The sequence below is a fragment of the Felis catus genome, chromosome A1 (assembly GCF_018350175.1).
Source record: "Felis catus isolate Fca126 chromosome A1, F.catus_Fca126_mat1.0, whole genome shotgun sequence".
Classification (NCBI taxonomy): domain Eukaryota; kingdom Metazoa; phylum Chordata; class Mammalia; order Carnivora; family Felidae; genus Felis; species Felis catus.
In genome coordinates, this window is record NC_058368.1 from 64,255,163 (window position 1) to 64,273,216 (window position 18,054).

General features: G+C 36.2%; 1 protein-coding gene across 2 annotated transcripts in view; it reads left to right on the plus strand.

Annotated features, from left to right (window-relative positions):
* The window catches only part of GPC5 (glypican 5), a 1,421,162-nt gene that overhangs the window by 670,013 nt on the left and 733,095 nt on the right, over positions 1-18,054 (plus strand). For both annotated transcript variants that reach the window (XM_011281029.4, XM_045055062.1), the window contains exon 7: positions 10,446-10,602. In XM_011281029.4, coding sequence (XP_011279331.2) covers positions 10,446-10,602 — 157 coding nt within the window. The remainder of the gene's footprint in view (positions 1-10,445; positions 10,603-18,054) is intronic.

An 18,054-nucleotide genomic window follows, 5' to 3' on the forward strand; every position in this document is an offset into this window, starting at 1 on the left:
CTCAGGTCATGATCTCGTGGTCAGTGAGTTCGAGCCCTGCATAGGGCTCTGTCTGACAGCTCAGAGCCTGGAGCCTGCTTCAGATTCTGTGTCTCCCTCTCTCTCTGCCCCTCTCCCACTCATGCCGGCTCCCCCCCCCCCCAAAAGTAAACAAATAAACATTAAAAAATTAAAAAAAAAGAAGGTCATGTTTGGAGGTCCTGGAGTTTGGGACCTCACAATATATTTTTGCAGAAACATGATTCAGCCTATAAGAAACATATACTGTACATTTTAAAACTCTAAAAATTAGGGGTGCCTGGATGGCTCAGTTGGTTGAGCATCTGACTTTGGCTCAGGTCATGATCTCACAGTTTGTTTGAGTTCGAGCCCCGTGTTGGGCTCTGTGCTGACAGCTCAGAGCCTGGAGCTTGCTTCAAATTCTGTGTCTGCCCCTCCTATGCTCATGCTCTCTCTCTCTCTCTCAATAATAAATAAACGTTAAAAAAAATTTAAAACAAAACTCCAAAAATTAAAGCTAACAGAAAAAGGAATAGAATTAAAATGTAGGTCAAGGAGGGCTGCAATAACCCTTGATGATAGAATACCTATTTCTTTTAAAAAAAAATTAAAGTTTTTATTTTGAGAGAGAAAGAGAGACAGCATGTGTCAGGGAGGGGCAGTGAGAGACAGAGAGAGAGAATCCCGTGCAGACTCTGCACTGTCAGCACAGAGCCTGATGAGGGGCATGAGCCCAGGAAGCAGTGAGATCATGGCCTGAGCCGAAACCAAGACCTGGATGCTTACCCGACTGAGCCATCCAAGCTCCCCTAGAATGCCAGTTTCTAAACCAAATGTTAGAATGGCTTGAAACATGTTAGAATTGAAAATTTTAGAGCCAGAAGGCACACTTGGGGACTTTCAACCTCCTCCTTTTTTTCAGCTAAAACATTTAGGCTCAGCAAAATTAAAGTTTGTTTAGGCACACATTTAAATCGTTAATGGAAGAATCTAGCCTAGAATCCCAAACACCCACCTGCCCTTTCCCCAAGGCAACCACAGCCTCAAATTTTACTAATTTTTCTCAAATTGTTTCTAGAATATTTACCAAGATCACAATTCCTTAATCCTGGCTTAGCATATCTTTGTCCGTATTTTTGTGGTTTATGTAAAGAAAGCTAGATTAAGGGACTTTCACTGCAAAGGTGAAAATCAGAATGACATGTGTGAAGCTATAACTCTTGTTACCATCTGGCATACACAAGGGTGTCGTACTAAATGAGATCAGAACGAGCTCCTTGGAAGTAAACCTTTAATAGACTGGGGAACTTTAAGGGCATCTCTCCTAGAATGTTTTAATAGAGCATCTGAGGATGAGTTCCGCACAGCTGGCCAGTGAAGGCAATCTAGATTAGTTGCCAAAACTAGGTTTTAAATGAATTTGCAATCCGTCACAGTTCTTTCTAAAAGATAATGGAACTTTTGACGAATTAGCAAATAATCTTTTCTAATCTGGAACCCTTACGTCGACAATGTATCATGATTAAAGGTTTCCTTTCTCCCTTTCTCCCTCCCTCCTTTCCTTCCTTCCTTTTATTTTTTTCCCTTGTCTGTTTCTCATGACATCAGGCTTATACAGATCAATCATTCAAGGACAGTGATTCCAACATGTATCAGTTGGATGACATAAATCCTGTAGTCCTGTTAGAAATATATTAAGATAATAAAAAGAAATGGCAAGGGAAAATCTAAATAATGGAAATGCTAATTCCTGTATTCCATGTAAAAATTTCATGGTCTTTCTGTCAGTAGAGATAACTGAATTGCTAACATTGCCAATCCTTTTCTTTTTGACTGAGCCAAGATAAAGCAACATTTAGCAGATGAACTGAGCAAAGAAAACCACTCCCTTAGTAACACAACCAAAATTAATATTATACCATTAACTAGCAAATGCATGTAAAGTTAAAATTACCTTTCTGATATGGGTGCCGATTCACTTCTGTAGAGTGTGCTTAATGGAAACCTGATTCACTAGCTGATGATCAGTTATCTAGAATTCATCTTCAGTCAATCCATCCATGTTTTGGAATACTTTCACTTGTTTGCTCAGAGGGAGCAGATGTTCAGTTCTATCTTTGATTTTGGAAACTTGGTCGTTGTGCCTTATAGTGTCAGGAAGATGATACAAGATAATGAGGCAAATTGTTAGGCATGTTCTTAGCAGTAAATTACTAGTACCTTGAGTTGCTGTAGCATCCAAACCAGGGAGAGGCCGTTTCCTGAGGTAATCTGTGTTTTTAGGGCAAATATGCATGTTAGTCTGTATTACATGGTGGTTATTTAAGTATTCTCATGCATATGAAGACCTAGGAACAGAGATATAGGCTTTCAGCATGTTAAAAAATGACTCCTCGATGATAAACCACACCATGAATAATACAAATTCACGCTTCACCCAAGAAATGTAAAATAATGAGATTATTTAATATCTGGTTTTTCTGGTTTGGGATGTTCTTTAATTTTAATCATAGACTCACCTGGAACAGCTAGAAACCTGGATGGTGTCTATCCTATAATTGTGCATGACAATATGCAATGTGATTTGTGTGTGTGTCTATGTAGATATACAATATCTAGTGTGCAATATGCAGTAATGATTTGGAAAATTAATAAACTACTTGGGAAGTAAGATAGCAGCATCAAGAAAACAATTCTCACCTTTTTTGGGGGTGGGGGGTGGGGCAATTATAAATGTCATGCCTCATGTCCTACGTAATGAAATGTCTGACTTCAAGAAATTTGCATTACACATCCACTTAGTCCATTGAACATCTTACATGTTTGCAATATAGATGGGCTCCATTCTCCTCCTCCCCTCGTCTCCCATGCTCCTGCTGCAGGGTCCTTATACATTGCTTGTCACAAAGTGGCCTTGTTCCTTCCCTATTGTAGCCGTTGATCTTCTATATCTGTCCAGCTAACTCAGCATGGATGTTTTGATTGAAGGCTCCAAAATTAACTCTGGGGTTGTCTTGTAAGAGATGTTGTGTGTGCATGTGTTTGTGAGTGTGTGTGTGTGTGTGTGTGTGTGTGTGTGTGTGTGTGTGTGTTATTGTTGTTGTTGTTGTTTTCTTCTGTTTTTCTTTTTTAGCAATTCTTTCCGGGTCTTCAGAGTGTTTTCACACAGACGTTTCACAAAAGCCATTTGAGAATTGCTAACATTTGGCATGGGCACTTCCTCTTTTGAAAAAAAAGAAAAAGTCTCTCATTTTTTCTGAGTTCTTTTTGAGGTTGTGTTTGTATCCCTACTTCCATTTTATTTCTGCACTTACTCATTAGCTTTTAGTTTAAACTCTCCCGTGAGGTCAAACATAGGGGTTGGACTGGAACACACATTAATTATAGACGTATCTGGTCACTTTTGGCATGGCAGCTCAGAAGACAGAACCGGCCACATTCTGAGTTGAAGATAAGTTTTAGCACAGTGAAAGGAGACATACAGAATTTTCTTAAGGGGACTAGAAATAAATGATTTCTTGAAGCATTAGAGGCCAGATAGTGAATGTGGTAAGCCTTTTTTAAGTTCAGTATTCTATTTACAAAATCACAAGACTTTTATAAATTGCCAGACTGCCTTGCATAAACTAAATGCCAACAGAACAGTGACCTTTCAAATCACTGGGTAACAGAAGCCGAGATCAGAAAGCTCAAACTTAAAGCAAACACTGACAAGAAATCCTACAGAAATGACTTCTGTGTCTGGTCAACGTAACATAACATGACACACTGTAAAATGTGTTTGGCTTTTTAGGTGGAATGGTCTATTGTGGCTTAACTGCTTTTGAAAATATGAACTTGGAGATCTGTGGTTAGGTTAGCTTAACATAAATTATTATTTTTTTTAATTTGAAAGAGGAAGAGTGGGAAAATTTGCTAGAAAAAGATTTGTAAAATATGATTGTAATTGTGTTCATAAGGGAGGTGAAAAAAGGATGGACCGGGTTGGGGTCTAGATGGGGTCAGAGTTAGAGGTTTGGGGGAGGGGAAATTAAATTGCAAAAAAAGATGAGGGCATATTATATAAGAAGTTTTTTTTAAAGGTCTCATTTGAAATATGTAACGGAGATAACTTTAAAAATACATCACGAGGAATTTTGAATCAGAGTTCCAATTTTAAAATGTTATGAGCTTCCGTTGTTTTCCTATTTCCCATACATTTCTTTTTAAGTTTCACTTAAACTGTATGAAAGTGCAGATACCAAGTGCTTTATAACAAAATTAAATTCATATATATGTATATATTTGCGTGTATATATTCAAAGAGATTTTTTATTCTATACTTAAAATATATCTTTAGAGATGCCTTATAACTGATGAAGTGAAAGTATAATTTTTTTCTGTATCTTTAGTTTTTTAGTTTGAAGTTTTTCTGTCAACATTTAATTTCAACAACATGTTCTCATCAATAGCATAAACTCAGAAAACAGGTTTTACCATGTCTGCACTTGAATAGATGAGTAGAGGCTCGTGTCTGATGACTAATATTTTCCAAATACATATGTACTTCTTGTATATCCATGTAAATGATTGTAAGGGGACGGAGGAGGAAATATTTTAGAGATGCATTACTATGTATAGGATTTTGAGGCATGTTCAATTGCTTTCACATTTGGAAATTTTGGATGAATATGTTTCTCTTTCACAGCAAACATGTTGTGTATGTGAGCCATCTCTAGCCAGATTTTATTGTAAGTGTTTGAAAGGATATTGCAACTATGGGATATTGCCAGACCGTTAGTAAAAAGCAAATTGAGTCTATTGAGAGATTAATTCACCAGCTGAAAGAAATACATTTGCCTTAGAGTCATCAGATATTCTACCCACCGAACTCATCCTCCAAGATAGCATAACTAATGAGTTTCCTAAACCAATTAAACATAAGCAGGAAGCATCAGTCATCAGAACTGACTATTTTCAGCTAATCAGCTGACTGCACAAACTGCATGGCATTGACGAAAGGAGGAACACCCTAAAAGTTGTGGGTTTTTTCACTGTCCTCACTCTGCTTCTCAATTTTATGGATGCGGCGTCTTGCACAGGACACTGTAAATGAATATGGTGCCTTCTACTACATAAAGTGCTTCCCCTTGCATTATTATTCAGTAGAATAAAATAAGTTTTAATGGGCTTAAGTGAGTTGGTTAAAGGCACACAATTAATGTATGTCTGGGACTCAAAATCATGCCCTTCCTCTGTTGTAGTTGTTCTATAAATATGTATGTATTGATCGACTTTCTACCTTTCATGACTTGGGAATAGGTTCAAGTGTTCAAAATACTGCCATCTTTACAACTGGGCTGACTCAGATCAAGTCAAGGCAGGATGAGGATGATCATGGCATGGGTTCCCTTTTTGAAAGACAGAATCAGGGTAACCAGTATCAGTTCCTACCGGTTATAATGATAACTGTGATACAAATAACTAACCATTACTGAGCACTCACAATATGGTAGCACTTTGTATAATTAAACCAATTAATAGTCTCAAAACCTTCCAAACAGATATTGTTCTCTTAATTTACAGATGCAGAGAATGTAGGCCCAGAGAGTAATGTTAAAATTTTGAGTCTTTACATTTTGAAAAATTCTAATATGTTCTGTATTTTATGAGTATATGGGACAGCTATCCATGTATGTGATAAAAAGAAGCAATGTTTGATACAGTATGTGGCATGAGTATATCTACTGTAATATGACTGATTTTCATATGTCATTTATAAAAATTGGCTTCTTTATCATTCTACAGGGTCATTTTATTTGTATATATTGCTTTTTTTTAAGTGTATTTATTTCTTTTGAGAGAGAGAGAGAGAGAGAGCTGAACAGGGGAGAGGCAGAGAGAGAGAGAGAGAGAGAGAGAGAGAAGGAGAGAGAGAGAGAATCCTAAGCAGGCTCCATGCTGTTTGCATACAGCCCAATGAGGGGCTCAGTCTCATGAACGGTGAGATCATGACCTGAGCTGAAATCAAGAGTCAGATGCTTAACCAACTGAATAACCCAGGCGCCCCTGTGTATGTTGCTTTAAATGTGCACATGTGGAGCTTGTTTCGTTTTACCTAAAGACATGGGGCACAAGCTTGTCTTTGATGGAAGCTGTGTATATTTCTCCAAAATGACTTAAGAACAGTAAGTGAAATAGCACTTGCCCATGAAGGTGGAGCCAACAGAAAGATGGCGGAGTGATCTGCATGCTGCTCCCAGGCTTTGGAGGAGGAGAGGGTGGTAAAGAGCTGATGTCCTGTGAAAGAACAAGAGGCTATTTCATCACCCGGTGACCCAATCATAAAGCTAAAGTTCCCTCCCTACTCTAGAAAAAAATGAATATTTTATATAAATAAGTTTTTGAGCCTATCTAGATTCCTGTTCCTAGGTATTCATTTAAAAAGGTAATTTGAATACCCCTTTTCTCTTGAGTTAATAGGGTAGCAAACACAAATATTTTGGGGAAGTATTTCTTGGTATAATCCTTCAATGTTAAATTTTTATTTCCACAATATTTTAGATGCTTCCTGGAGCACAGGAATGAGATGAACTTCTTACTAAGATCAAAAAGAAAAATCATTTGGCAAGGTGACAAAACTAAATCATTAGTCTGCTTCCCCCACCCCACCCCCGATTTTCACATCATTTCTTTTATTTTGATTGTACCTTGTTGCGTATTCATGTAGACCAATTTGAAAGAAGGAATATAGGGGCACCAGGGTGGCTCAGTCGGTTGGGTGTCCTACTTTGGCTCAGGTCATGATCTCACAGTTTGTGGGTTCAAACCCTGCATCAGGCTCTACGTTGACAGCTTAGAGCCTGGAGCCTGCTTTGGATTCTGTGTCTCCCTCTCTCTCTGTCCACCCCCCATTCACACTCTGCCTCTCTATCAAAAGTAAATAAACATTAAGAACTTTTTTGAAATAAGGAATATAGGGCCACCTGGGTTGCTCAGTTAGTTAAGTGTCTGACTCAGTTTTTGCTCAAGTCATTATCTCATGGTTTCATGAGTTTGAGCCCAGTGTCAGGCTCTGCACTGATGGTGTGGAGCCTGCTTGGGATTCTCTCTCTCTCCCTCTGTCTCTGCCCCTCCCCGACTCATGCTTTCTCTCTTTCTCAAAATAAATAAACTTTAAAAATTTTAAAAAGGAATATATACTGAGTACTTTTTAAGAACTAAGACTATGTCTTCTCCTTTGATGTGAATTACATTCTTCAACATATGTATGAGTTGCATAATATATACTCAATGTCGTTGAATAAATAAGTGAATTCATCTACCAGTCAATAAGCATGAATTCAAAAGCTGTTCTAGAATATCATGGCCTCTGAAGATTTGAGTAAAAGTGAAAGCACTTTCCTAAATTAGATGTAAAGGGTGTGGAAGACAGGGTAAATTTAATAAATTATTTTCAAATTGCAAATGAATTAAAACTTATTTCTTCAGCATCTATAATGTGGAAATATCCCTCTGGTAATGATTGGGAGCATAAAAATGAGAATATCATGGTCTCATCCTTGAGAAACTTAGCATTAGTCAGAAAGACATGGCATATGCTTAAGAAAGTTAATTAAGTGCCTGTGAATGGTTCACATAGATTGAAAAGATCCAAGAAATATGTATGGAGTAGGAAAAGAGGTATTTGAGGTTGAACTTGAGATTTAGGATATGATGAATTGTGAAAGATGAATGGGGGTATTCTATGTGGAGGAAAAACAAGAGTTGGAAGTGAGAAAAATATGAAAAAAGCACAAACAAAATTATAGACATATAAATTCACACAATTTCAGTGTGACAAACAAACTCATTGCTTCAAGGCAGAATTTGGGTGATGGAGGATTGTGCTTAGACGTAATTAACAAAAACAAAGTTTTTAACTGTATTTGAACGGTATTTTGTAGGCCCCATTTCCAAATGTATGTCAGTGGGTGTTGAGTGAGGGGAAGGGGTAATTTGCTTATGTAAATTTGGAAAATAGGAAGTGAGTCTCAACTGTTAAACAAGATTGCTTACTGTGAGGTTTCTCATGAGCCTTTAGTTCATGGGTATCAAGAAGGGGCCATCATAGGAATTTCACAACCATTTTGCCACAGGATCTCTTTCTGTGATTTGTCTATCTCTAGTGATATTTCTCCTCTAGACACATGTTGGGAACTAGCAGTTTTTGACAGTTAAGGGTCACAAAGAGCAGTAAGGCAGAGAGAAATGACATGGTGAAAGTACTGATTTGGGGAAAATAATTTGGTGGTAGTAGATGGAGAGACTGATGTCCCCTGCAATCAGGGGTTGGGAAGAGAAGTTGTAATGATACATGAATAGTGGAGATGGAAGTTTTATTTTAAGATACAAAGCAGTAGAGTACATTTTTATATCCAATCACTGCTTAGAGATGAAGTATTGTAGCAAGAGCTGCAGATAAGGACTTGTGTGTAATTTGTATACAGGTGAGAGCACAATCTGTCGGGATGGATTCCCAGAAAGAGACTACAAAGGAAGAACAGAGATTTCTGCTATTAACTGAAACATTTATCTTTATTTTCCTGGAAGTGTGAGGAGAGAGACAATCAAACTAAGAAGAAATTGGAATAGTTTAATCCAAAAGATGTGGGGTTTGAATAAGGATCTTACTGTGAAAAGCTTGTTTTTGTTGATTAGAAATGTATAGGGGATTTTGGCAAGATAAATTTTATAATAGTTGTGAGAACGAAAATGAACACTTGTGGATGTGTGATGATTGAGAAGGAAGAAAATGAACATAGTAAGATGGAACTTTCATGCAGAGGACGCAGAGATATTGACCCCATCAGAGGGAGATAGGATTATTGGGAACCTGGAAGTGTGGGTCAGATAGAATTGTGGATATTTTTTGATGGGTTTGTCTTAGGAAGCAGTGATTATGTCTCATATTCAAGGACTGGGAAACAGTGAGAGGGATTGTGAAGAGGATGAGAAACTGAAACGTGGAGAAAAAGTAAGATATGATGGCTTGTTTCCCGGGGTATGATCTTCTCAGTAAGGGAATGTCTTATGGAATATTAACCTCTTGTTTGGAGGAATATGCAAGAGAATCAGGGGAGACATCTTTTTTAATTTAACGCCTATTAACACATTTAGGAAATGCTAATAAATAGAAATTAATTCTGACCAGAATTTTTTAATTATTGTCAAATTGTTTTACCGTTTCGTTCTTGTTAGGGAAAAATTAATTTTAAAGAATTGTAATATTTCATAATTTGTGACCTCATTTTATTTTTAATTTTGAAAGCTTATAAAAAAGTCCAGCTTCTTTGATGTAAGTGTTCCTTAAATGCTAAACATATTCATCTTAGTTGTACTGCGGATATTTTACCCTTTGTTTTCCAATATGAAATATTGTCATTGGGCTGCATGTTTAATTATTGTCTGCCAGTCGGTACTATTATCTAGAAAATCTCCTAGAAGTAACAACCCTGATACTTTCATGAAGCACCCTAAAAATTAAATGCCCATTAAGTGTTCAGCAGTGGTACATTTTGTTCATAATATAGCAGTACCCTCTTGTGCTCATGCTTGGTCATATGTTCTATACTGCCTTACAGGGGTGTGTGCCACATAATCATTTTTCTCATCTTAGCTTTAAGTGAAATATTCTATTATTCATGATATCATCTTCTTGAAAAGGAGTTCAGGCATTACCAATATTATTCAAAAATATTACCAGCACTCCCATGCTGTAGGGGGAAATGGCTATTCCATCCATTTTGCTCGTATTAGTAAATAAAATACTTGAGAACCAAGAACCAAGAAGTTGGTTAAATTTCCTAAGTAATTTGTAGAAATGAAAGTGGGATCTAAGTCTTTTGTTCCCAGGTTCAGTTCTGTGCCATATGCATTGGACTATGCATCTGATCCAAGAAAGTTTAAAGCTATATACACATATATGTGCAAAATTTGACATTCTTTTAGCGGAATCTTTTCTTGAAGAATATTACTCTATGTTTTGAGAAATTTTGGATTGTTGGCTTACAGCACAGCACAGTAGTATCAACCAATATACTGCAAAGGGAGTTGTGTCGTCCTGGAGTTTGATTGATGGAGTTTGATTGACCAAGCTTAAACATGTTAATTTAGAGACAAAAGATTCTCCAGCCAAACTATCCATGAGCAAGAAAGCCTGGTTTATTGGCTTTCCAAAGCCTCAAGCAAAACTTGATTATTGAGCCGATATGCAGATTGTAGATCTTTGTAGCTGTAACACCTTGCCCATTATTTATTATTATTTCAGTAGTTTTAATTTTTCTTACAGACTCAATTTGGTAAAGTATTCTCACCAAAATAGTAGAGCCCCATAAGAAAATCATTCTAATTTAGACACGTTTCTGAATCACTTCCTTAGATGACTTGAGTCTTCCATTAATAAGTGTTTTTGTATCCATATTTAGTTGTTGCAGGGTAGGTCACCCAAGCCCAACAAGTGGGAACTGCAGATGGGCAGTGGCGGTGGCATGGCTGAACAGGTCAGCGGGGAGTGTGATGATGAAGACGGTTGTGGGGGATCGGGAAGTGGAGAAGTCAAGAGGACGCTGAAAATCACGGACTGTAAGTACATGATTCTAACACCACTTCTAAAGAATTAATTTTGAAATATAATTGAAGATAATTATTATTGTGAATGTAAAGTAATAATGATAGTGAATTCAGAAGCATGCAAAAGGAATTGGAAATGAAAATGACCCCATTTTTAAGTTATTCAGGACATGTATTCTTGGGGGTTTTGTTATCTTTAACTCATGGCTTTGAATGGAAATGGCATTTTTATTTTTTCTGAGAAAGACTAGTGAATGACCAGTTCTGAGAATTAAAGGCTTTAAAGGCAGATGGTCCTCAGGGCATGAAATGACTATCAGGGTGCCTATTAAATGCATATTGGTAAATAATGTCAAACCAGGATGGGTAAACTCTACTAAATAATCAAATTCTGCAACTTCATTATATTGTGCCATTACATAAAAGATACTTTACCAGGTTTGCATCAGAGTCGAATTGCAAAGAAATTGGTTAAATATATGGTTAGTGATAGTGGAAACTGCTCAGATTTAACTCTTAGGAATTTGTTCTCCCAAAAAAACTCTCACCGGTCATTCGCCTTGTTGTGGTTCTATGAGTTTGAAAACCGTTTCTGGTATGGCTGGACTGATCACCACGGCAAAAGATGGAGCTTGCAAATGACAACAGCCACAACAAATCCCCAGATGAACTTTGTTTTCTTTTCTTCACTTTCAAAGATGAGGCATATTGACTCTTTCTTGTTAGGTATATGCAGATGTTCAGGTGGGCAAGACAACCAAAGTTATCAACTGAGAAAGAAGGATGAAAGTTAATGTACCCAGGGCAGCTACCTTCCAGCTCTTTATTTATCTCAGGTCATATCAAAGGTGACTACTTTATAAAGTAATTTTCTGGACCTGTGCAGCCCTATCTGGAGGCTAGTCTGATAGTTTCTCTCTAAATCACAAAGGGCTGCTTTGGAACTGTTAGACATGTCCTTTCATGACTTTGGTGGGAGAAGAATTCATTTGCTTTTCACTTCTTGTAATAAATTTAGAACACTACACATGCTTCAAGCATCAATACTGCGTTCTTTCTAGGCTCTTGTTTTATAAGGCAGATATATTGGTTAAAAAAATGGAAGCCACAGAGGTACAAAATACAAAGGACAATTAATATGAAGAAACATGTTTTCCTGTTAGAAATAGAAATGAATTTAATATAGAAAGTAAATAGATGGCGCGGGGCGGGGGGTTGCCTGGGTGACTCAGTTGGTTAAGCGACTAACTTCAGTTTAGGTCATGATCTCACGACTCATGAGTTCGAGCCCCACCTCGGGCTGTGTGCTGATAGCTCAGAGCCTGGAGCCTGCTTCGGATTCTGTGTCTCCCTCTCTGTCTCTGCCTCTACCCTGCTCTAGCTTGCTCTCGCTCTCTCTCTCTTTCAAAAATAAATAAACATAAAGAAATTAAGAAAAAAGAAAGTAAATAGATGGGATTTAGTACATTGGAGCAGCAGTTGAACCAATGGCCACAAAATGTCTTGATATATTAAGGCAATTTCTTTGTGAAAATTAAATATCTTCTACTCTTGTAGGGGCAGGTTAGGATACATGTTTTTGTTATTGGTATTAATATAGTTTATCAGGCTGATTCTTCTGTTTTACTCTATATTTTGTTGGTTAGGCCAAAACAACAAGAAAAGGAGGAAGTAGAAAATGAAAATGAAAGGGTTTTCACTAGAAAAAAATTATTTTTCTAAGAGTTAAAATGTCCTCCATTGTATTTTGGAATTATGATACTTATCTATTAGGATAATATTAGTTAGTCTTTCATTTTCATTTTATCTTCAGTATTTCCATGTACCATAATTTTATTGCAATTTGACTATTAGTAGGGCTTTAAGGCATAAATATTATTATAAAGAATAGTTGAAGTTGAAACTTCATCTATAAATTTTATGCATGTATGTGTGTGTGTGTAGAATTAGCATTTTTATAGGAATTTTTTCACTCTGGGAGTTATTTATAAGCTCAAGAACTCATTATGTATTAATAGATTACTCTCTCCCTCTCTTTTTTTTTTTTTTTTTGTTTATTTCACAAGAGAAGTAGAGATAGTGGAGGATATTCAACCACTAATAATTTTCTCACAAACCATACTTGTCAAGGTGGCAAGAATGAATTTTTACCTCAAAACCTTGTTTTCAATTATTACTGATATGAACACGTATGGTGCAAGCAACTATCCATCAGAATTGGAGAGATTTAAGATTTAGATGGTTTTCAGCAACTCCAGGCAAACATTTTTTTAAAATCCACATCTGCTATAAGTGGATTGCCTATCGTGTTTCTCAGAGTTTATAGCTGTTGCCTTTCAATTTTTAATAAGTGGTTAGGAAACCACTGTGGATAGTATGCTGAAATAAATAGGGGCAGGGAAAGTAGCAATGCATAGGTCACATTTCTATTTTTATATAGCACGATCATATTTTCCTTGTGTTTGTCTCATTTGATATATTGCTAAAGCAAGTTGAGACCTAGTTTTAGATGGCTATAATGACTTAAAACTCAAGTGCTCTAGAAAGTTTGCCAGGTTTGAATTTGAATAAAGAACTTGAAATGCACCATTGTCTCTTCTTTACACGGATATGTATTCTTTATAAAATACAACCTTACTACAATACAGTTCATTTGTCACCTCAAAAATGTCTGATTAGAAAGAGTTATACCAAAATGTATTTATGTAATTATAGCCATGTAGGATTACATGGAATAACACTACTATTGTGTTCTGCAAATTTGATTTTGCTTCATTTATGACAATTTTCAAAGCTGGTGAATATTTTACTAATTATTCCTTAACCTGATCTTCCATCTGTTCTTGTTCATGTTTATTTCAAACAAGAGAGGGTTCTACACACTTTAACGGGCAAAGTTTTACCATCAAAATATTTATATACCTTTTAGGTATCATTTTGTTTTCATCACCAATGGTATCAAATAATTTAACAACTTTTTAGCTTTCAAAACTACCTGGTGGCTATTATGAAATGATAACTGATATGTTTCTTATAAAAAGCAGCCATCTGTACTCTGCAGTGTTTACTCTTAGGAAACTGAAAATATTTTCCTATTTCAGTAAAATGATTTAAAAATTCCAATCTTATGGGAACTTACTCTGTGCTTTTTTTTAGGTATTGAATCTGGCTCATTTGTATAGGTGTGGTTATTTCACTAGTAACCTGGAAGTGTAGGGTCAAAATGGCTTTGAACCTTCATTTTGCCTCACTTGACACTTGGCACCCTTTCAAAGTAGCTGATTGATGCAGGTTCTAAACACCAGTGGGAAAAAACAAGTTCTGTTCTTTTAGCCATGCAGAGCAAACATATTGACACAATCATCAATACTTTTTCAACTACTTGACTATTCTTCTAATACCCGAAATTCTGATAGTTTCAAATGTTGAAAAACAAACCAGAATGGCACTAAAATACGAGCTGCAGCAAAACTAGTCCATGTATCGTTTTGGAATCTGTAGTAGCATTGCTTGCAATTCATATGTGATATTGTAATTTAAATTTCAATTTTAAAGAAAACACAGACTGTGTAACCTAGAACCAGATTCATTTTGATAAGGTGGTTCACAGCGATAACTCAGATGCATTGAATTTGACCCCAGTTTGATTCAGCTATAATACATTCGAGAATAGTAGGGTGATTTTCAGTTTTCAAATTGTGATAATTTCTATTGTCATATTCATCATTGTTCATACAATGTTATACAGTGTGTTTAACAGTTTTTAGAAATAATTTTATTTTAGCTAAGCAACTGTAAATGGCAACAAAGATCGTTTGGTGTGTGTTCAGATGACATTTTTCCTAGTGGTCATGTCTCCTTTTTCCTCAACATGTCTCTGCAGAAGGGTCATCGTATAGGTTCATAAAGACTGGTGCATTCAGAGTACCAGTGCAGCAATCTGGTCCCTCGGCTTCCTATTCAGCCACCCAAAGTCTTTCTTCAAAAGGACTGTTAGCCTTTAGGTTCTTATTTCATTAGCTGCTCTTCTTCTTCTCTTTGTTTGGGTTTTCATCATCATCCCAAATTCTAAATATTTCTAGAATGCAGGACTCAGTTCTCCAACCTTTCATCATCTCTGTTCTCAATGATTCCCTGTTGCGCAAACTGCTTACTGCGTCATAAGAACAGTGGTGATACAGTACCCGGCCCCTGATAGCACCGTCTAGTTTATGAAGCATTCCCCTGTGTTTTATCTCAGAAGGTAAGTTTATGAATACCAAAGGTGTTCAACTTAATGGAGATTAATTTGGAAGTAGAAGGGAAATACATCAAAATATAAAGCTACTAGATATGGAAAGAAACTTTGGTTCACCTTCAATAGCCTAAAATAAATAGAACTATTGTTTATATTGGGTTTGGACTTGTCACTTAGTAACTAACCTTAGAGCAGCATCTGACAAATGCGTCTACAGCATGGTACTAACAATGACCTTGGAAAAGAATAGTATATTCCATGTGCATAGTAAAATGAAGATAATAAATAATACTTTGTTAACCACTGAAGAATAGAGGTTGCTGATTTATTTAGTAATGCACGATTGTAGAGTGAGTGAAAATTCTTGGCTTCCTCAAACTTGTTTTTGCCACAAATCACCTTTATTTCAGAATCTCAGGCATAGAGGTCAAGGAGAACTCAAAAAAATTACAAGTGGCATTTTCTTTAAAAAATGCAGTCTTTATTTTTCTTTCCAGAATTACTAAAACTATGTAATTATTCATTTTGTAGAAATCATTTTATATTATCTATTGATGATTTTTTCCAATATAAATTATGTCAAACAGATAATACAAGTATGCATTTGTTTATATTAATCATAGTTTCCTTGAAAAATAATAGTTCCAAATAAGCATATTAAAAGTATGTGTATTCTTTCTAAATTAAAGTTTCACCAAATTCAATTAAAACAAAATGTTTTTAGTTTACTTTGCAAGGTGTTGATAAATGGCCCTTTAATAAATTATCCTCAATATAAGAAAGTTTACTAAAAATAACTAGCTATGTGTTTATTCAGTGATGCTAAAAATAAATCATCTTGTATAAGGTTACTAGATTCAAATCTTTGTGACACAGAGAAAGTAATCTTGAATAATGACTATATATACTTTAATGTACATTTTATAATGCCTAATACTGAAGGATCATGATAAAGCCAAAAAGATTTTCACAAAGAAACACTTCCTGATTCTGTTCAATGTTGAAAAATATAAACAGTTTGAAACTGTCATCTACTACAGTCTTTACACTACTGGTGAATATTATACTAAAGAGAAATGAAGTACATCTCTAAGATAAATATATTTTAATTAAGATGTGATAACTATGACTATTATTCTGATTATACACTTCCATTTCGGTGTCTAAATAATTGAGACTCATCCTGGCTGCTTGCTATTTTATTAACAAGATTGTGTAGTGGTATCTGGATACCTAATGAAACATCTAAAATCATCATTCATTCTCTTGAAACATTATATATCACATTCGTGGATTTAAATAATAGAATTGGAATAAGAGGGTTTGTCCTTGAATGCCTATGGAATGATTTTCATTGCTTTGGCTTAGACACAGAACTGATGTTCAATCACTCAGGTGAAGAGGGAAGACTTATTAATTAAAGCTTACGAAACCTCCTAGCATGCATCCCAGATCAAGCAGGTATTCTGCAGATCTCGTGACTAAATCTGTACCATGCCAGAGGACGTAAAATGAAGAAGCTATGGTCTCTCTGAACTAGCACAATGCTCAGTATGACTGTGTGACCAATAGAGGAAGTAAAAACTGAAATTTTTAAGAAACTATTATCAGATACATTTTATCATGGCTTGCCTGGAGTCATGTGACGGTCAGTGAAACCAGAAACAAATCATATTTCTACCCAGGTCTATTTTTATAGCCTTTGGTTGCAAATAAACAGAATGGTTATTGAAATTGTCTCTCAGGAGGAATTGATAAAGTGGATCATGTAGAAACAAGTCAGGTATACTTTCAGCTCCTTAATGACTTCCATATCTCTAACTAAGTACAAAGAGTATTTCATATAGGATTTTGACCAATTAAGTGCTCATCTAACTATAAATAATTAATATAAGCAACAAAGCATGTGATCTGGGCCCAGAGCTTGTCAAAGTTGCTTGTGTATACAAAACACTTGGGGTCCTTGTTAAAAAGCTGAGTCTGATACAGGAGGTCTAAGGGGGGCATTGCTTGTATGCTTCTATATGATGCTCTTGCTGCTGGTCTCAGAACCATTTCTTCCATGAGGAACAAACACGTGTACCCTTGTTTATTATATCCCTTATTTATTAGCATATCTAAAGCTTTATTAAAGTAGCATGAACTCTTAAAACACCATCTACGTGTATATGTTAGCATACCAAAAGAACATCATATACACGAAGGCATTAGGGACTATAAAAATTAGACTGGGAGTGTGGCTTACCCTATATGATTTTTGGTATCAGTCTGTTTGACTGTTTTAAGCCAAGGGTTTTCTTCCTAACACCAAAGGAGATCCACTTCCATCTTTTCATGGGGTCTGAAGCCTTCAGGTAACGCTTGCTTCAAGCAGCCTTCCATTTTGGAGCAGTGCCTCTTGTATGTGAGCAGAAATGTTTCACTTTCATCTCTACCAGTTTGTGATGAACACTGAAGAAATAGTTTGCACAAGCTCCTGACTCATGTTAAATTCCAACAGAGATAAATCAAACTTTCATGTGAACTAAGAGGAGGGAGAGAGACTATCTATCTAAGTGGGGCAATCAGAAAATACTGCATAGGGGAGACAGGGAAAGGGCCATCTGAAAAAACAAATTAATGGCGGTGTTTATGAGAAAGTGGCATTTGAGAAGGTGGGTGCGTGACTTAGTTTCAGCTATGGACAACAGGAAGGAAGAAGGTATCTTGTGAAGAGCGAGCATGGTGAACGGAGATTGGGGAGCTGTGAGGAGAGAGGGGAGGACCAACATTATTCAAATGTGGCTTGAAAATATCATAATGGGTTCCAAATTCAAGAGTGAAGAGTTTGCATTTTATTCGTTAGGGAAAGACTATTACAAGTTTTTCCATGTGGTCGTTTTGTTTGAATGTGCAGTGTTATTTTTACTAGCAATACAGTGAACTGGTTAAAAAAACAAACGTGTAAATGAAGTGTAGCTTGCACAAGTAATTTACCAATTACCTTGCACACATAATTGTGCTATGCCTGAATTTCCTTAAGATGGGGATAATGATAGTACTTTCCAAGAACATCCTGCGAGGGTTAAATAACCTAATCCGTACATAGCATTACAGGAGTGCCCCATCCATCCCCACACTGAACCAGAAAAAGTTGTTGAGTAAGATATGTAAAAGGATTTTCCTAAATGCTTCTACCGTGAACTGGCAAGAAACAAAGGAATATTCCATACAACCAGGTGAAGTCA